Source organism: Malaclemys terrapin, chromosome 1 (genome assembly GCF_027887155.1).
Source record: "Malaclemys terrapin pileata isolate rMalTer1 chromosome 1, rMalTer1.hap1, whole genome shotgun sequence".
Lineage (NCBI taxonomy): Eukaryota > Metazoa > Chordata > Testudines > Emydidae > Malaclemys > Malaclemys terrapin.
Window position 1 is genome coordinate 285,201,944 of NC_071505.1, and position 21,695 is coordinate 285,223,638.

Sequence of the window (21,695 nt, forward strand, 5' to 3'; positions counted from 1 at the left end):
GTGGACCAATTTATGTGGTGGAAAAAACTAGCTTTTGAGCTACACAGAGCTGCTCTTCAGGTCTGGGGAAGAAAGCGGAGTGTCTGAGCTTAATAAAAGTTGGCACAGAGTGTTAAGCAGAAGGCGTAATGCATGTTGGATGTGGTCACTTGAAATAAAGTGAGCAGCTGGGGGTTAGATTGTTATGCAAAAGGAGTTGAAGTGGCCAATTGAGAGTAGCAGGCAGTGTATTGTGTTACAGATTATTGTAATGAGCCATAAAACTAGTGTCCCTATTAAGTCCATGGTTCTCGGTATCTAGCAGAGTTATGAATTTAAGTTCCAAGGTTCGCTTTTTGAAGGCAATGTTCAGGTTTCCTTTGACAACACTTTTTATTGAAAAATCCAGTAAAGTGATTGCTTTGTGAAAAGTGTTCACCTATGGGAGATATGGTGTTTCTGTCTTTCATCATTCTTCTATGAGAATTCATTTGAGTGTGTAATGATTGTCTGATTTCACCCAAATGGTGGTTGTTAGGGCATTTGATTCATTGGATGAGGTACGCAACATGTTGTGATAAGACCCATGAATCTTGACAGGTGTGTTGTGGGGGTCTGCAGATTTTACATCTGTTCTGGCAGGGCCTGGTGCTGCTTTGAGTTAGTGGGTCTTGGTCTGTGGGGGGCTTGATTTAATGACGAAGTTGAGGGGTTGTCTGAAGGCCAGAAGGTCTCCATTCAGTACACTCCTTCTTGTGTTATGAAGTCAAACAAGACCACTGTCCAAATGCCTTCTCCAAACAGTGTTCAGCCCCAGGTTCGGACTCTGTGCCATTATACCAGGGGCTGGCAGGAGAACTGAAGACTGCCCACTACACCGGGTTCCAGCGTAGGGACCCTTTAACCAGCCATCCAGATCTGCTTGGTCCCCTTCCTTTTGCTGTTTCCTTTGGCTCATTCCTACCCAGCCTCTCTCACTTCCCTTCTCTGTTATTGGGTTTACCATGGGAGCCTACTCTACTTCTGTTGGCTACTCCACCCCTTCCTAGCCTCTTTTTATACTCCTTACTCCTTGCTCGGGGCGTACTCTCCCCAGGACCTTCCTCCCTGTTCTTGATGACCTCCTTCATTGCAGGGTGTGACTGCAGCATCCATCTGCTTTCAGTCTCCTGGCTTTATAGTGCTGTCCCAGCTCTTCCCCAGCTGGGCTTCACTCTTAATTAACCTCCACTCTCCCTCTTGCAGGTAATGACAGATAACCTAATTGGCCTCTCAAGTCCTTGTTAACCCTATCAGGGTTGGTGTGGGGTGCATTACACTCCCCAAAGAAAGAGGCAGTTTTGATAGTGGAGGAGAGTGGAATGGAGCTTTATAGGGGATTTAAAAATGGTGGGACTTTTACAGATTGCATAGGAAAGAAGAGAAGCTATGGTAGCCTCCCCAGATGCACCTAGGGCTGTTAAGTTTTGAAGCAGCCACAGCCTATTACCTTCATCTCATTTTAGTTTATCTTTGTTCCTTTTGGAGGCCCTTTGTGGTGCCCTGAAAAAAACATATATAACATATGTTCATGTATTTTAAAAAGAGACCAAGTGTGAAAAATACTGTTACTTACCCTAATCCCCCATTAAAAAAAACAATAAGTGTAGTAACCCCAATGTACTTAGATTGTAAACTCTTTGAGGAGGGGACTGTTTTTGTTGTTGTTCTGTGTTTGTTCAGCACCTTGCACAGTGGAGTCCTGGTCCATGACTGCGGCTCCTAGATAATACAATAATATGAATAATCGATGATGATAATATATTTGTCTAGGTCTGTCTATTGTGAATTTGGGTTTAGAATTTGATAGTTACAGCTAACAAGAAGCCCATAGAAATAGAAATATATTTCATGAAGAAGTATTCACAATATAATGTGTCATAATCATGATCCGATACTCATTTGAATGGGTATGTAGGTCAGTCATCTAGTTCTGTGAGCAGCCATTTCCTATTTCTTAGTTTAATATGGAATTCCTTAGGAATTTGTTGTCTCCTGTGAAATGAAGACATCAGAAGAAATTGATTAGTTTCTAAAGGATTTTAATAAAGAATTCAGAAGCCTATTATATGCTGAAATAATGGGCTGCTTCCTTTCACAGATTAAAATCTTCTGTAAATAATATAGTAATTTAAAAGAGTAAAAATTGTCTGCATATAAATTCTAATGTATTAACTTTAAAATATCAAGCAAATTCAGGTATAAAAGATCTTAAGAATTCTGTTATTTAAATTGTAGTATTTAACATAGCTGTTTGGTAAGAGGATATTTCCTAACCACTGTATTTAGAATAGTGACGATCTTTAATTATGAAGTGAAAAATCTGGACTAAGATTAGGTTCTTGAATTCAAATCTAGGCAGCTAAATAAATGGCTTGGTTTTCAAAACTAAATAGTTCTAAAAGAGGTTGTGTGTCTTGGAAAAGACTGTGGCAAAAGGCCTTTCTTTCTTTTGAAGTCAGTGGCAGCTGCTGGATGCCTATAATTTTAGAAATACAAGCCACTTACTTAGGTTTCTAAATCCACTTTAAGGTATCTAACTGTAGGCACCCATTTTTAAATTCTAGGGCCTATAACATACTGGCTTTAGAAACATGCAACATCCAGTGTGTGTACTTCTTTAATGTTTGGAATCTGTAAGAATGTCCTGTTGAAAACCAAAAAAAAAATTGTTCATAAATAATTCCAATTATTTTTTTGTCTGTGAATGAACTAGTTTTGTGTAAATAGTGAAAGAAAGTAGAGTGAAAATTAGCTAATATGTCCTTTTTGAAGATAGTGTACTGTGTATTAGAAAATATAATCTCAGCACTCTTTTTTCCTGATGAAATAAAATTATGCTAAAAGCACAGGTCTTTGATCTGATTAATCTCAAGCTTTACAGAAGATCTGATTGTAATGGGGCTGTAAATTAAATGAACAAAAACGTGGAATAAATATCACTCACTCCCATATGTGGAAAACAGACTATATACATATTAGCATGCAGTTTGAACAATATGAATAAAAATTTGAGGTGCTCTCATTTTAAAATAGTTTTTTATCCAAAAAAATAGAATAATTGTTAAATCTTTGATAATCTTATACAGAAGTATGAGAGATTTGTAAAAGTTACTGTGAGAAAATGGGTTTTGGATATTTTAAATTTCTTCAAGGATAGATACAGTAGAAGTATATGATACATACAGTTAACATAATACTTAATCTGTTGAACAGCAACATTTCACTGGAGCTGAAGTAATCACTTTCATGGCAGATCTAACTAAAGTAGAATCGTACTAAGTGTACCACACTTTAAATAAGGCTCTGGGTCAGTTCGATAGTTTATAGAACTCTCATGGCAGTCCTAAGAACACTGAGAAAAAACATATATTTTAATTAATTGAATAGCCTGTAATAGTCCATGATTTAAAAAAAAAATCAAACAACCATCCCCCCCCTCAAATCCACCCCCCAACACTTGTATAATCTAGTATCTAATAAAAAAGTTTTATTTTTGTTTTTGTTTTTTGCTTTTTAAGGTCCCTTTGTGGTTTCCTTTGTGAAAGGCTCTATATGCACTAAGCCATCTGAATTTGCACAAGAGTAATTACCAGTAGTTATGATGCACTGCTTGTTTGGGAGACAATGCAATAGCCATTTTAAAAAGTTATTATAAAGTCTGTTTGCTGGTGTGGATTAGTTTGAGATAAGAATTTTTTTCTCTTTTAAAAAGTAAGATCGGAGCCAGAATGTAAAGTACCTGAAACTAGTTCGAGCAAAATCTTTTTGGAGAATTGCTGTTTAGTACAATTTATTCTATTTGTGGGGTGATTTAGAGATTTATAAAATATTTCTGAGAAATAAGTTTAAATGAGAAGTTCCATTGAGGTGATCTTTCTTGGGTGAACTCCTGACTTCAGAAGCTTATTCAAAGAGAAATCCATTTAAAAGTAAAGGTTTTAGTTTGAAAAATTGCTTTATTTTTGGACCCATCTAACATTATGAACACAAAGAGTATAGCTTGTAATACTAGTAAATAGAAATTAAGTTTAAAATAATTTAAATTTAAATGTGTTCTTCCATCATGATTTTCATTTTTCTTAAGGAAACTTTTACCTGTACACTGTATAGTTGCTTGAATGCCTTTCAAGAAATACTTCTCAAACTGGTCCATGGACCAGTGGTTGTCTGCTGAACACTGGCTAGTGATCTGTGAAGAGCTTGCAGCCACCTGGTGCTGACTGCCCTTGTTTCTAACTGCTAAATTACACGAAGGACTTCATCCAAAAATTAGATGAGCACTGAGAGATCCATAAACTTGTGTGGATCCTCTTTGATTTCCAAGGGGTTCTGTACAGGGGTTGACCTCAGTGCATCTTATTACAAGATCAGAACCAAAGGCAACTGAAATGTACCAAATCATTTCCTAATATTTCTCTTGCATGTAAGCAATTATGGTAGTTGTCACAGAGACGTAACGCAACTCGGGTGACCAGATGTCCTGATTTTATAGGGACAGTCCCGATTTTGGGATCTTTTTCTTATATAGGTTCCTATTACCCGCACCCCCATCCCGATTTTTCACACTTGCTGTATGGTCACTCGAAATGCAACCACAAATGCAAGGAAGTCACTGCATGATCCCGAATTGGAGGAAATGTGGTCAACGAGAGAGTCTCTTAAGTAAGATGTAGTAATCAAGTAAGACACATTCAAGGTTCTCCTATTTGATGTTATGGTGAAGTCCTAAGAGTAAATTTGATGTTAGCCTTTTCTGCAGCAGCAGATTTTGCTCGTAAATACAGGATTCTGACTTATTTAAAAGATCAGCACAGAAGAAGTAGTGTTAGGGGAGGAAATAGCTCTTCTTTATACTCAAATATTTGCAATAAATCAAAAATAGTGCAGGATATGACTGGTAAAAGACTGGTAAACTGGGTTACTATTTTATTATTTTTTTTAAATGGATCTGTTTAAGGTCTGAATAGTTTTCATTTCAATACATGCTCCCACAACTTTGTCATTTAGAATGTTGATAAACTCCTTTGCATAACTGAGAGAGATTTCTGTGAGGACATATACAATTTATATGACAAGGCAAAGCATTACTGCTGTTAAGATATTTGTGTACATTATAGACAGTCCAGTGCCAGGAGTATGGTACTTCACCTGGTGCAAACCCTGATACTGCCTTTGGTGCACATGATACTGATGGCTTTGTCACCTGCAACCCTGCTGCCAGTGACCTCAGTACAGCTGTTCCCAGTGCTACCCTTCTCAGCACTAAAGCAGTTCTTGGAACCCTGACCTATCTGTGACTGTTTTGCCAGAATCATCACGTCTGTCTACAGCGGTGAGTGACATCTATACTAACATTGTTAGGGGATTGGAGAGACTCCATACAGGCTGTAATTCTAGATGCTCCTGTGTCCCCGGGGAGAGGCATCTTTGCCCTTCTTGCTTTAATGTTCATCTCATCTCATCCCATCCCATTTAAGCATGTGTTTTGTTTAATGTTGTAATACATGTTTGGGTTCCACATTTTCCACCAGTAATGGAGCTGTAGTTGGGCCTGTCTGGGCAGGCTGTGCATGTGACCATTACAAGGTTCATGTGTAACTTGAGAGACCTAGAGGGTGGGGTTAAAAGTTTCTCTGTGTAGAGAGGTGACAGACTCTGAACAGAGAAGATGCATCTGTCAGCAACTGGTATGCCTCACCTTATCACCCAGCAGGGAGTGAGTTTGTTTACATTACTTGCTATCCTGTAGCCTAGGATCACATATTTGGATTATATTGTAGTTTTCAATAAATGATTAAAATCCACCTAGTCTCTCAAGCTTAACTGAATTGCTCTAGAGGGAAGGGTAGTTTATAATAGCATCCACTAGTATCATTACAGTACTAAGCACTTCATCAGTGTCTTTAGAGGAAGAGACTCTTATTAAGACAGCCCTTTCTCAAGATGAGAAATATTCTTTCTTTTCTTGCCTCTAAGCACGGTAGGGAGTCATCACCACAGTCTCTTTCTTAGAACATAAGAGTGGCCATACTGGGTCAGACCAAAGGTCCATCTAGCCCTGTGTCCTGTCTTCCGACAGTTGCCAATGCCAGGTGCCCCAGAGGGTATGAACAGAACAGGTAGTCATCAAATGATCCATCCCGTTGCCCATTCTCAGCTTCTGGCAAACAAAGGCTAGGGTCACCATCCCTGCCCATCCTAGCTATTAGCCATTGATGGACCAATCCTCTATGAAATTCTCTAGTTCTTTTTTGAACCCTGTTATATGTCCAACCTTGGCCTTCACAACATTCTCTGGCAAAGAGTTTTACAGACTGACTGTGCGTATTGTGGGGGAAAAAAATCATTTTGTTTGTTTTAAACCTACTGGCAATTAATTTCATTTGGTGACATCCAAGTTCTTGTGTTATGAGGAGGAGTAAATAACACTTCCTTATTTACTTTCTCCACACCAGTCACGATTTTGTAGACTTCAATTATATCCCTTCTTAGTCGTCTCTTTTCCAAGCTGAAAAGTACCAGTCTTGTTAATCTCTGCTCATATGGAAGCCATTCCATACCCTTAATCATTTTTGTTGCCCTTTTCTGAACTTTTTCCAATTCCATTACATCTTTTTTTGAGATGGGGCAACCACATCTGCATGCAGTATTCCAGATGTGGGCATACCATGGATTTATATAGCGGCAATATATTTTCTGTCTTATTATCTATCCCTTTTGTAATGATTCCCAATGTTCTGTTTGCTTTTTTGACTGCCGCTGCACGTTGAGTGGATGTTTTCAGAGAACTATGCATGACTCAAAGATCGCTTTCTTGAGTGGTAACAGGTAATTTAGACCCCATCATTTTATATGTATAGTTGGGATTATGTTTTCTATTATGCAGTACTTGCATTTATCAAGTGCATTCTTATGACACATGTTGGTCAGATAGGGAGTCTAGGACCTTTTGTCATTCCTATAGAACTTTCTTCTTGGTACTTACTCCTGTGGCCATTGACACTTATCTTTATCTGGCTCAACCAAGATAAAGATTGGACCCTCTGAAGCCAGCAGTAAGCAAGAAAGTCATCTTCCTCTGCCCCTTCTAAGGTGAGGTCTTCCTCCCTAATGAGATCTCATAGAGTGGTACGGGAGGCACAGAGTGTCCCTGTGCAGCAGCAGAAGCATGAGAATGAAGATTATCACATGCAGTTTGAGAAGCAGCTTATACCAGCAGCTATTTCCTCATCCTCACCAGATTCTGCACAGCTTGATGACTACAAAAAAACTCTAGGAAATTTTGTGGTGGATGGCTGATGGACTTAAGATACCTGTAGTAGTAGTCCTGGGGGGGGGGGGGGGGGGGGGAATCACACGAGCTGTTCTTCCTATATCAATGCTAGATGATTGACTCTGCTGATTGATGAGAGACTGTTGGAGCTAGCAAGACATCTATGGCAGATACCTGCCTCCGTGGCGCCTATCTCCAAGAATGCAGATAGGTGTTACTCAAACCATAACTGGCTTTGAATTTTTTTTATATGCATTCCATCCCAGGGTTCTTAGATTGAGAGAACCAGACAGCAAAGTCCACCAAAATAAACAAGTTGAGACTTGGATCCAAAAAGTCTCAGTTCATTTGAAAGCGTATTTTATGTATGTTTAGATAGGGTATGATGTGGAGCTGTTAAGTAAACCTGTAGGCGAGGTTAAACTGGTACTCAAAATGAGAAACTGTCATTTTTTGTATCAGGGGGGTAGCTGTGTTAGTCTGAATCTGTAAAAAGCAACAGAGGGTCCTGTGGCATCTTTGAGACTAACAGAAGTATTGGGAGCATAAGCCTTCATGGGTAAGAACCTCACTTCTTCAGATGCAAGTAATGGAAATCTCTAGAGGCAGGTATAAATCAGTGTGGAGATAACGAGGTTAGTTAAATCAGGGAGGGTGAGGTGCTCTGCTAGCAGTTGAGGTGTGAACACCAAGGGAGGAGAAACTGCTTCTGTAGTTGGATAGCCATTCACAGTCTTTGTTTAATCCTGATCTGATGGTGTCAAATTTGCAAATGAACTGGAGCTCAGCAGTTTCTCTTTGGAGTCTGGTCCTGAAGTTTTTTTGCTGTAAGATGGCTACCTTTACATCTGCTATTGTGTGGCCAGGGAGGTTGAAGTGTTCTCCTACAGGTTTTTGTATATTGCCATTCCTGATATCTGACTTGTGTCCATTTATCCTCTTGCGTAGTGACTGTCCAGTTTGGCCAATGTATATAGCAGAGGGGCATTGCTGGCATATGATGGCATATATAACATTGGTGGACGTGCAGGTGAATGAGCCCGTGATGTTGTAGCTGATCTGGTTTGTCATTTTTTGCACAGACCCGAAGTACTGCAACATGACTGATTACAGTTTGTATCGTTTAAGTTAATTTCAAACCTTAATGTTGTGTTTATTGGTCAAAGCTACCAAATGTCAATATATTGAAATATTTTTTAGTTTTGCATAGGCATGTATTTCGTTCAGAAAAGACTAAGCTTCTTAGCATGTGGTTAAAAATGGCAAATACCAACATTTTGCACTATACTAACATGAAATGTTTTCACATCAGATATTCTTAATTGTCAAAAATCACACAGTTGATTATAATAGTTTTCTATATTTTCTATTGAAATTTGTTCATTAGATCAGTTTCTCACTGAAGGCTATGCACCAGTAGCAGTAGATTGTGTGCCCGTTGTTTGTACTGCATAGTGGATAGATATAAATATATGTGCATTTCTAATGTAATGCTTCTCCATCTGTAAGCTTTTTTGCATACAATGCAGGATCTAGTATGCCTGATAGAAGGTTTTAATTTGTAATTGCCCATGCATGTAATACTAGCCTTTGACATATTCAAGAGACTAGCTTTTTAAATTGCCATCTTTGAGTTAAACCGCTTAGGGCATGGCAGGTCAAACATCTAATAGCTATTGTTTTAGGCTATGCAGACTGTAAAAGACAATATGTATGGGTTTATACTCAGTCTAAATTTTATGCTCTGAAGCATGAGGACTAAAAGCATACTTTATAAAACAGTAAGACTTAGATCCTACTGCATCCATCCAGTGATAATGTATTTGATGAAGGTGATATTGATGAAAATATATGCCCTGGTTGGTCACTAGGTAGATAGAAATGGTTATGAATAATAGCAATAAATGAAAAAATTACCACACTGAAACTTTAAAAGTAACTTGTACCTTCAATTTTGTTATAGTCTAGAAATGAGTCATTATCCAAATCTCAAGAGTCAGGAATTTACTGAGGGAGTAAAAGTTTTACACCAGAAATGTCATAAATAGCCCATTTTAAAATTATTGTAATTCATATACTAATACCTTAACTTGTCAATTATTAAGAAATCCAAACTGTACCCAGAGTGCCGCAACTTGTATTTTTCTCATATAAATTAAAGATTAATCTGTCTTTTTTGAATATGAATCTCAGCTAAACCCTAACTAAGGAGATTCTATGTAGTACATATTAAATACTATGGAGGTGACCTAGCATCTCATACATCAAAAGCTTCTTAAATGTCCTCATTTAGAACTGCATGTAAGCATGTGCTTAATTCTAAGCATATACTGAAGCTCTGTTGATCTAAAAGAGCTTTAGTGCTACCCTGAATTCAGTTGCTTTCCTAATCAGCATCAAAGACTAACAGTTTTTGAGTTAATTTGAAGATTTTATTTGTGTGTGGAATTGGAAAATATGCTCAGATAATTCTTTTATAAATATTTTTGTCAGGGCAAGGCCTTTAATTAATAATAGTGATCAATCTAGCTGGTTTTATGTTGGGGCCAATCAACTTCTGATAATCTGAAATGTTTAACATTTATCCATAAAAATGTAGTAATAAATAATTTTATTAATTTTAAGTTATGAATAATAATTTGTTAAAGTAGTGACTACCTCTCATTGCTTTTCAGAATTTGAAAATCCCAGCCTAAATGTTTTTAGAAAGAGTATCTACAGTGTTTGCTTGATTTTTAGTATATTCCATCTATGTGTGAGGAAGCTTGGAATACAATATAGTTTGAAAATGGGTCTGTCTAGCACTCTGTATTATTATTCAATTATATTTATATAACATCTAAACTGTGCTAGATACTTTAGATACAAAAGTTCCAAACTCCAAAGTGTTTATAATTTAGAGTGAGAGAGGATCATATCAGGAATGGTGGCTGGGGGGAGGAAAATAATATAACAAAGTAATTGATTGCTCTTTGGCATGTGTCTTGTAAATTCCACCACTTTTGTAATTTGTATTTAAATCTATATGTTCATTTTCTCCTTCTCTCTGTCTTCGCAGTAGTCAAGCTATCTTAATTCATGTGTTCAACCTTTGCTACCCAATGTAAAAAAAATAAAAAAATCTTTGTTCTCTGACTTCTTTCTGCTCTGCTTTCTACTCAGAATAGACAGGACTTCAGGGAGGAACTTGGGGAGGCAGGCAATGAGAGAACCTTTCTTCCCCCCCAAGCCCCCACAGGCTTAAGTATCTGGAGGCAGGTGAAGGATTTTCATTGAAAAATGCAAGGTGTGACTGGGCACCAGGGATGGCCACACTGAGAATGCCACACTCAGGGCAAGAAAAGAAGCAGACAATCCCCAAAGCTTGTGGCATACTCTATAATTAGATTCACCAAACCAGTAACAAAAGAGCTTCTGCAGTACCACCACAAGTCAAACACAGACCCCTTTAGGCATTCCGGCCCTTGGTTCCTATCCAGGCAACCCAATTTAATATAGTGAGAGATTATTGAAAACCCATTTCACCATATGTGAGGTCCTTTCTAATCCCAAAGAATCAGACACATGTCCCCAGATCAATATTAATCTCCGATTTTTACCCCCAAATCATACTGTCAGCCAATCCTTAGTAAACTAACTAAAGATTTAATAACATAAGAAAAGAAGAAAGTTACAAATATTTAATAGATTATATATATACACAAATGATTCCGAAGTCCTTATATCAGGTTTGTATTAGTGTTGGAATAGACTGCTGTCTTGTAAAGTCTCTCTGGTAACTTTCAAAAGATTGGAGTTCCTCAGTCCATAATTCAAGATGCTCCTTTTTGTTGTAAATACACAGTCCAGAGAATTATAGCAGGTATGAGGCAACATGGAGAGGTTTCAGGTGCATGGAAAATTACTTGGAATCCAGGGTCACATGATCATATTACATGCCCTTAGATGTTTTGCCAAATCACAGAGGAGGGTGGCCATTGTCTCTTTACTGTCTGAAGTGTCTTCAGGAAGAGCTAGCAGGGTGGGATGAGTTTCTTCAATGACCCATTTTGAGATCTGTGTCCCCTTGATGGTCCATCAATACATAGCTGTCTAGCCCAGATGTAAATTCTATCTACTGGGTGTTACCCAGGAATACAACACATATATAAGATACCTGTACATAGCCAATATTCATAACTTCAGATACAAAAATGATACATTCATATAAACAGAATAATCATATTTATCAAATCATAACTTTTCCACTGACATCTTACATGATATACTTTGCATAAGATTTATGGAACTTGTGTAACAGTGGTAACAACAGTGATATTAATGATCACCTTTCATATACACAGCATCATACAAAGTTTTTCATTGTGAAATAAAAGTAATATGTATCCTTTGCTTCCTTCTGCTGGCATTAAAAAAGGATGTGAGCGGATTTCCCATGAAGAATTATCCTGTAAGTTCATAGTAGTTTTTATATATATATATATATATATATATATATACACACACACACACATAGAGAGAGAGATTCATTTTGCTTTTAGACGATTTTTGTTTACTCTGTATTAAAGTAAATATTCCCCCCAAGGATATGTCATATTGTATATTGCTATAAATTCATGCATGTAAGTTTTTTTGTATGAAATTCCATAGGGCATTGGCTAGATTATTTTCAGTCTTTATTTTTGACTTACAGACTTATTATTAAAAATAAATGTTTTTTTGACTGCTGACTTTTTGCTGGTCTTGGTTGGATCATTCTACACCGAGGTAAATATAGTTTTTTACCAGCAAATGGAGGCAGGAAACACAAACACATTTGTTGTTCCTCTATTAGCGCTATTTACCCAAGCAATCCAATTCAAGAGACTGACTATGTAATAAAGACTGCACAAAATAAAGTGATTTAACTAATTAAAAAAAAAGGGGGGGGGGAATAAAGGAGGTTGCACATAGACTGACAAGCCAGTGTCCTATTGGCTCATTTTTCTAAAATAGTCATGTACCATTCTGCTATTTTCATTCCAGTGCCATGTCTGTAATGCATGACGGTTCAGAAGTGTACCTACCCAATGCTACCTGAAATGTGGCATTCTCATTTGTTCTATTAATTGTTTAATGCACATGACAGTGTACATGTTGTGTCTAAGGTTTGGTCTACACTTGGGGGCGGGGAATTGATCTAAGTTACACAACTTCAACTCGCGGCGGTGGAGTACAGCAGTCGACGGGAGAGCACTTGGGGATCGATTTATGTAGACTAAATGCGATAAATCGATCCCCGCCCGCTGATCCGGCGGGTAGTGTAGACATACCCTAAGATAATAGACTGATTAAAATCAGGCCAAAGAACTGGGTTCTCTGTTGTGACTCTTGGAAGACAGTCATTTGGTTGCAAAATATAATACTTTATTGCAGTAGAGGAAAGAGATAATTCATGATGAAACAGTGGTAATTGTTTTTACATCTTTTCCTGATCAGGAAAAATGTATGAAGTGCTATTGCATTAATAATAAATCATGATTTTTTCAGAAGAAATAATTGGTTGGTTAGGGCTGAATGTATTCCTTTAGGGTTTCCTTCTACTGGGTAGAATTTTCAAAAGTGCCTAAATGAGTTAGGAGTCTAAGTCAGTTTGGAAGTTAACCTTATTTTCACAAATAAAAGTTTGTGAAAAAAGCAAAACCAATATGTATTTTATTGTTATAGTGATGGAAAAGCTTTTCTACCTTCTGAGGATTTAAAAAAAGAACTGGGAAGTTCTTTCCGGTAGTAAGGAAACTGAATCTGATAAGGCTATCTGATTCTTTTTTACCAAATTTTTGAAGAGAAATGCCCACAATTATTAGTGTGACTTTTTATGCCACTGCCATTAAACGGTGTTTTTTAATTATTTATTATTTCTATTATGGCAGTGCACAGAAGCTCCACCTAGGATTGTGGACCCATTTTGCTAGGTGACATACAAATACACAAATAAAGAGCTTACAATCTAGACAGAAAAAAATGGGGGAGAAGGGAGAATGGAACTCAGAGTCATAGATTTTGAGGCCAGAAGGGAAATCGTATAATCTGACTTCTTGCTTGTATATTACAGGCCATTACATTTCAACCATTTACTCCTGTATTGAGCCCAATAGCTTGTTTTGCTAAAGCAATCCATCTAGAAAGGCATCCAGTCTTGTTTTGAAAGACTACTAGAGATGGAGAATTCATCACTCCTATAGTAGTTTGTTCTTTTGATAGATCATCCTCTTTGCTAAAACTGCACACCTTATTTCTAATTTGAATTTGTGTTTCTTCTGTTTCTAGCCACAGGGTCTTGTTTATGCCTTTCTCTACTAGAATAAAGAACCCTTTAATATCTAGTATTTTCTCTCCGTGCAAGTGCTTATACCCAGGGAGAAGTTTATTAAGATCACCCCTTGATCTTCTTTTTATAAGCTAAACAGGCTGAGCTCTTTGAGTATATCACTGTAAGGCAGGTTTTTTTCCCCAGCACTTGAATCATTTTTGTGACTCTTTTCTGCACCTTCAGTTTTTCAACATCTCTTAAAAAAAATATAGACAACAGAACTGTATGAAGTATTCTAGTGTCAGACTCACTATGGCCATATACAGAAGTAAAATCACCTCCACTACTTCTACTCTCTAATCACCTGTTTATATTAGGATTGTATTATCCCTTTCCCCCATAGTATTGTTCTGGGAGCTCATCTTCAGTTGTCTGTATGCTATGACCCCTAAATTGTTTTTAAAGTCACTGCTTTTCCCATATACCGGCTCCCCTTCTATAGGTAGGTATCGCTGCGTTCTTTGTTCCTCGATGTGACCTTGCATCTGTCTGCATTAAAATACATTGTTTGAATGGGCCCAGCTCAACAAGTGATTCAGATTGCCATGTATTGTTGCCGTATCTTCATTATCATTTATTTTTGTATTTTCTAAAAAATGTATTAACCATTATTTGTACTAATTGATAAAACATTCAGTAGTGTTGTGCTTAGAACCAGTCTCTGTGGAACCTCGTTAAAGACCATCCCCATTTGATGATGAGTCTCCACTGACAACTACTTTTTGAGATGTCATCGTAACTTGCAACTTTGGTGATGAAATAGATAAATGGCAAACATGTTCTACATTTTAATTATTTGTGGTGTTAATTTTATTATCGTGAAAGAGCTGTTTGTGGATCCATGGTTAAGGCTGAGTTGAGTTTCCTCGTTAAAGCAGAGATTCAATTACTTTATTGTATATGAAGAATACAACATATCTCCTTCAAAGTACAGCACATTCTCTTTTTTGTGTATGAAGTAATTTTCTAAGAATTAACAATGAAACTGGTTTATTAATTTGAAATAGAATTAATTAAAATGTGAGTTCTTTAAAAAACTTAGTACTCAGCATCAGACATTTTTTTGTTTCAAATTATTTTTAATACAATAATACAAATACTTCAAGCGTCCCATATAGTTAAACTCTCAGAAATATTTCAGATGGGGTACAGTTGGAAATTCATTTTTGAAGGATTGATGTCAATTTTTAATTCACTTTTAATTGTTAGTCCTGAAAATACATAGTCTGCAAAAGAGGAGTTATCAATGATTCACTTTCAAACTGGGAGGATGATAGTGGGGTCCCACAGAGGTCTTTCCTGGGTCTGATACTATTACATATTTTCAATAATATTTTGAATAATAAGAGTGAAGATTGTGCTTATAAAAAATTGTGGTTGACACCAAGGTAGGTGGGGTTGCAAGGACATTGGAGGATGGGATTAGAATTCTAAAAGGACCTCGATAAATTGGAGAATTGGTTTGAAATCAGCACTATGAAATTCAGTGAAAATATAAGTGAAGTATTTTACTCAAGACTCAAAAGTTAAATCTGCAAAAACAAAATGGAGAATAACTGACTAGGCAACAATGCGATGCTGTTAAAAAAAAAAAAAAAAAAAAAAAAAAAAAAAAGGCTAATATCATTTTGGGGTTTATTAGCAGGAGTGTGCTATATGAGGCATTATTGTCCCCCTTTCGCAGCACTGGTGAGGCCTCAGTATCAGCATCATGTTCGGTTTTGGGCACGACACGTTAAGGATGTGAACAAATTGGAGAGAATCTAGAGGAGAGGAACAAAAATAATGATAGCTTTAGAAAACCTATTATGTGAACAAAGGTTAAAACACTGGGCATATTTAGTCTTGAGAAAAGAAGACTAGGTGGAGTAAATCTAATAAGTCTTTCAATATGTTAAGGGCCGTCATAAAGAGGACTATGATCCATAGGTGCCAACACTGGGCTGGAGCACTGTCACGGGGTGGAACTCACCCCTGAGGCGCCTCCTGCTGGTCGTCCAGGGAATTAGTGTTTCCAGCCTCCGGAGCGCCCTCTGCAGGCCAGTGTCCCACTTGCCCCTGGGCCTGAGTCCCTCCTGGACCCTGGTGCCCCTTTCAGGCTGGGGTGCTGCCCCCTGGCAGTACCCCCCACAGATCTGGGTTTCCCCTCCCCAGGGAACCCCCATCCTCTATCCCCACCTCACCTCAGACTATGGCTACTGCCAGTCTCGGTCTAGCCCCTGTTCACTGGGGCAGACTGCAATGTAAATGCCACTCATCACCAGCAAGGGGGGTTTGGAACTGCTGTCTCTGCCTACCCTTAGACTGCCCCTCTGCAACCCCAGTACCCTTTCTGGCCTTTAACAAGGCCTGCAGCCTGGGGGGTTTCCAGGCTGGAACTGCCCCAGCTCCTCTAGCCTTCCCCCAGCTCTGCTCCCCTTTAGGTACTCTGTTCAGCTCCCCAGTAGCCAGGCCCTTCTCCCTCAGCAAGCTAGAGAGATACTCTGTCTTAGCTCTTGGCCCACTGCCCTCTTATAAGGGCTAGCTGTGCCCTGATTGGGGCATGGCTCCAGCTGTGACTATTTCCCCAATCAGCTGAGTCAGGCTGCTTTCCCCAATAGCAGCCCTCCCGCAGCTTCAGCCCTCTCCCAGGGCTGATTTCAAGCCCTTCAGGGCAGGAGCGGGTGACCACCTCGCTACAAGCACCCACAGAAAAAAAAAATAGTGGGTGCTTAGCATCCACCTCCCTCCCTTCCCCCAATGTTTCCTGTCTGCCATTGTCCCCCCCCCCCGATCAACTCTTCCCCCTCCCTCCATAGCACCTTCCGCCTGCCACGAACAGCTGTTTGTGGCATGCAGGAGGCGCTGGAAGGGGTTGGGGAGGAGCAGGGACGGGGTGCTCTTGCAGGAGGGAGTGGAAGGGGCGGGAAGAGGTAGGGCAGGGGAGAAGTGGGGGCAGGAAGAGGGAAGGCGAGGGCTTGAGGGAAGGAGTTAGGCGGGGCCTGGGGCAGAGAGTGGGGTTGATCACCCTGGGGCTCAGAGGAAGCCGGCACCTGTGCTGTGATCAATTGTTCTTCATGTGCACTCAAGGTAGGACAAGAAATGATTGACTTAATCTGAGATACCTGTTTTTGAAAGAGGAAAGGGAAATAATTAAAATATATCAACCATATCCCAACCTGATTTTTAAATATTTTTTAATTAAATCAATTGATACTTTTATTTTGGCCACAGTGAGTCTGATACTAGAATACTCTGTTCACAGTAGCATTCACATTTTGTTCCCCATTGATGTATTTGTATAATGTTGTAAAATGTCTTATGTCCTTAATGTTGAATTGCAGTTTTTGACATTTTATATGTTCAGTATGTTTAGACTTGTTAAAACTCATGTTTGAAAATTGACTTTCAAGTTCATTCTTTTCTGGTGCACCATACGACCAAGCTGACCACAATCATATTCATGTTGCATGATCTGAAATCCTGGGGTCAACTAACGCTTGACATTGTTTTATAAAATTCTAGGTTCTGTATTTTTGAGAAAAATACCTTTTTGTAAAAAAAAAAAAAAAAAAAAAAGCTAATATGTTGAAAAGGCTGCTGTCTTCCTTGGTACCACTGAAGAAAACACAAGAGTAATAATTACAAAACAAAATATAACTGGTAGTTCATTCCCCCGTTGCACCTTCTTTCTCATAATGATTTGTCTACAGTCTGACTTGGAGAGCTTTTTCCACTAAGGAATTTTGCTCCCTACATTTGATACTGTGAATAAATGTTTGTTTTCTTTACTTTGACAGTAAAAAAGGAGGAAGAAGATTTTGAAGAGAAGAAATCTATTAAGAAACGAATCAAAGAACTAAAAGTCTTAGACCCGAAGATTGCACAGAACCTCTGTAAGCAGAAGCTATTTTGTTGACAACCAAAGCAATTGCCATAGTTGATTTTTGTGAAACCGTCTTTTGCTTTTAAAATTATTTGTGTAGAACTTGTCTGGATGTCTTGTTTTGATGTTTTATTCAAGTGATGATTTTTTTAATAATTAGTCTAAAATTCAAGCTAATTTCAATTCATACATTTTAAATGTGTGTTTATTTAGAATAATAAAAATCATCCATACTCAAGCTTTGGACACCATCAGTTAGTTAAAATTATAAAACCAAAAATGTCTTTCGGTTAGCTCTCCCTGCAGTCTGTCTCAATATTCAACAAATTCAGACTATTCCAGGGAAGGGGATGGGAGAGTAATGCAAAGTCCAGGCCCCCTGATGAAGTATGTCCTGCCAGTTTTCTTCTTTTGGTTATATCAAGGGAGGGGGATCTAGCATTAATACAGTTAATTGCAGGTGTCACAACGTAGGGGAAGAGTGTGTGTGGTACTTCTGTATCCCCATGTTATATTTGTGTAAAGCTTATAATTAGGACTAATGGGACTACATTTTTAGAAAGGAAGCTTCGGCTGAATACCAAGGAAATAGTCTCAGGAGATTACTCAGGAATAGCTTTGTAAAGTGGAAGACATGTCACTTAAAATATCTAAGCTGCACTAGATAAAATATTAGAAAATAAATGGTAAAGAACAAATTGTCAGTGGCAAGAAGCCAAGTTTGATTTTCTAATTTATTTGATTCTGTGGTGCAAATAAATGATATAGGGCCCATCTTTTTGCTCAGACATTCCCTTAACAAAGAAAGCCTTTAAATGGCTGGTAATATTTTTTTCATAATCCTTATCCAGCAATGTTTGGCAGAATGTTGTCCTAATATGAACTCGATAAAATTAATTATAGTCAGTGTTACCAGGCTGACCTGGTATAAGAACCTGTTTTTAATTGTGTTTGCCTTTTCAAAACTTGAGTTGTTGGAATGAATTTTCCATGCTGGGTGTCTGCCTCAGGCAAAATTTTGGAAAGCTTCAGCCCAAAGTTTCTGTGGTCTACCAGAGCTTTGAATCATAGGTATGTATAATAGGGATGTCAAACAAATAAAAAAAAGAAAAAAAAAAAAAAAGAAAGTTATGATTAATCACAGTTTTAATTGCACTGTTAAACAATAATAGAATACCAATTCAAATTTATTATAAATATTTTGGATGTTATTCTACATTTTGAAATATATTGATTTCAGTTATAACACAGAATACAAAGTGTGCAGTGCTCACTTTATATTTTTATTACAAATATTTGCATTGTAAAAGAGCGTATTTTTCAATTTACCTCATAGAAAGTACTGTATTGCAATCTCTTTATAGTGAAAGTGCCACTTACAAATTTAGAATTATTATTTTTATACAACTGCACTCAAAAACTAAACAATGTAAAGTTTAGAGTCTAAAAGTTGAAGCATGAAGGGGCATATGACTATTTAGCATATTTGGCACATAAATACCTTGCAACGCTGGCTACAACAGTGCCATGTGAATGTCTGTTTTCACTTTCAAATGACGTAAATAAAAAGCGGTCAACATTCTCCTGTAAATTCAACAAACTTGTTTTTGTCAGCGATTGGCTGAACAAGAAGTAAGATTGAGTGGACTTGTATGAAGTGAATTGAAAAATATATATTTTTTGTTTATCTTTTTTTACAGTGCAAATATTTTTAATAAAAAATAATATAGCTAGTACTGCGCACTTCGTATTCTGTGTTGTAATCAAAATCAATATATTTGAAAATATAGAAAAAAAAATTCAAAAATATTTATAATACATTTAAATTGGTATTCTATTGTTGTTTAACAGTGCTATTAAAACTGCGATTAATCATGACTATTTTTTAACCTAGTTAATTTGTTGTGTTAATCACGTTCATTAACTGTGATTAATTGACCGCTCTAATTTATAGCAGTGAAAGTATTATGCCCCAAATTACTTTGTTTAATAACAAATTGGAGCTAGAATTTCTGATGGCTGTGATGTGCAAGAGAGAGACATGGGCACAGAATCAAAGAAATATAGGGCTGTAAGGGGTCACTAGAGGTCATCTAGTTTACCTCTCTGTGCTGAGGCAGTACCAAATATATCTAAACCATCCCTGAGAGAGGATTCCACTACTTTCCTTGGAAAGTTAGCCCAGTAGTTACATGTCCTTATAGCTAGATTTTTTTTTAAAATATTTAACCCTTACTGCATATTAAGCCTCTTACTACTCGTCCTATCTCTAGTGGACATAAACAATTGATCACGGTCCTCTTTTTAAAACATAAGACTATTATCAGGTCCCCTACAGTCATCTTTTCTCAAGATTAATCATGCTCTGTTTTTTTAACCTTTCCTCACAGGTCAGGTTTCCTAAATCTTTTACCGTTTTTGTTGCTGTCAACACTTTCGAGTTCAAATCTTTCCTAAAGTGTGGCATGCAAAATTGGACACAGGAGTCTATCTGAGACCTCACTAGTGCCAAGAAGAGTGCAGCAGTTATCTCCTATGTCTTGCGTACAACACTCCTGTTAATGCATCCCAGAATATTAGCCTTTTCCACAACTGTGTCACATAGTTGACTTATATTAAATTTGTGATTCACTGTAACTCCCAGATCCTTTTCAGTCGTACTATCTCCTAGCAAGTTACACCTACTTCACATTTGTCCATTTGATTTTTTCTTCCAAAGTGTAGTGCTTGCACTTGTCTTTACTGAATTTTGCCCCATTGATTTCAGAGCAGTTCTCTAATTTGTCACAGTTGTTTTAAATTCTAATCCTGTCCTCCAAAGTGCTTGCAACCTCTTTCACCTTTGTGTCATCTGCCAGTTTGATAAGTATACTCTTCATCATCCAAAACATTAATGAAAATACTGACTAGTACAGAAACAGGATAGAAACAGAAAACCACTGATAGCTACTCTTTAAGTATGTTTTTTCAACCAATTGCGCACCCACCTTATAGTAATTTCATTTAGACAACATTTCTTTTGTTTGCTTATGAGAATGATTTTTGTAGGATTGTGTCAAAAGCCTTACTAAAATGAAGATGTATCATGTCAACTAATTTCCCCCCCCCCCCCCCCCATTCACTGGGTGAGTTACCCTGTCAAATAAGGAAATTAGACTGGTTTGGGATTATTTGTTCTTGACAAATCCATGTTGGCTACTATTTATCACCCTATTTATTTTCTTCTAGGTGCTTACAAATTGATTTTTTTAAATCATTTGTACTAGTGTTTTTCCTGGTATCAAAGTGAGGTAGAGTGGTTTATAATCCTCCAAATTCTTTGTTTCCTTTTTTAAAGATAGGGACCATATTTACTCTTCTCTAGTCCTCTGGGACCTGATCTATCCTCCATGATCTTTCATAGATAGTTGCTTACGCTTCCAAGACTAGTTCAGCTAGTTCATTAAGTATGCTCAGGTGAATTTCATCAGGCCTGCCTACTTGAATACATCTAATTTATCTAAATATTCTTTGTTGTTCTTCCCTATTCTGACTTGTGTTCCTTCCTCCACATTTAATATTAGTTGCATTAAGCATTTCCAGGAAGAAGATGTTGGCAATTGTGTACTCTGTAGATTGTATGGGGAAAGTGGACTTGGATAAGGTTGGAAAAAGACTAATTTTCTCGTCCCCTTGTACCTTCTCACTGGGTGATGTCTTCCATTTACATGATTTCAACTACTATCTCTATGCTGACAACTCCCAAATCTTCTCCACTAGGTGTCTTCCTTCATCCAAACCTGCATTTCAGTCTGCCTTTTTTATATCTCCTGTATGCTCAGTCAAGAGTTTTAACTTAATATGGCCAAAACATGAGCACCTATTTTTTTTTTTCTCTGGAGCCTTTTATATGTCCCCGTTTTCTGTTAATTTTCTCAATGCCACCATCCTTCCCATTACTCAGCCCCATAACTTGAGGGCCAACCTTTATTCCTCCTCCTCCTCATTGCATCCATTTTGTATCCAAATATTACCTCTTCCTTCTGCACGATATTTTTAAAATGCAACCTTTTCTCTCTGACCAGATAGCAAAACTCTCATCTGAGCTGTCAGTTTCCTGTCTTGAGTACTACAGATTTCCCCTTTCCAAGATTTCCAACACTCATATTTCCCCATCCAACCCACACAAAACAGTTGCAAAGGTA

At 37.6% G+C, this 21,695-nt stretch overlaps 1 protein-coding gene across 1 annotated transcript in view; it reads left to right on the forward strand.

The window, feature by feature from the left end:
* The window catches only part of DIAPH3 (diaphanous related formin 3), a 502,197-nt gene that overhangs the window by 208,419 nt on the left and 272,083 nt on the right, over positions 1-21,695 (forward strand). Inside the window, exon 18 of the mRNA XM_054013650.1 lies at positions 17,426-17,521. Within this exon, the coding sequence (XP_053869625.1) occupies positions 17,426-17,521 (96 nt within the window). The remainder of the gene's footprint in view (positions 1-17,425; positions 17,522-21,695) is intronic.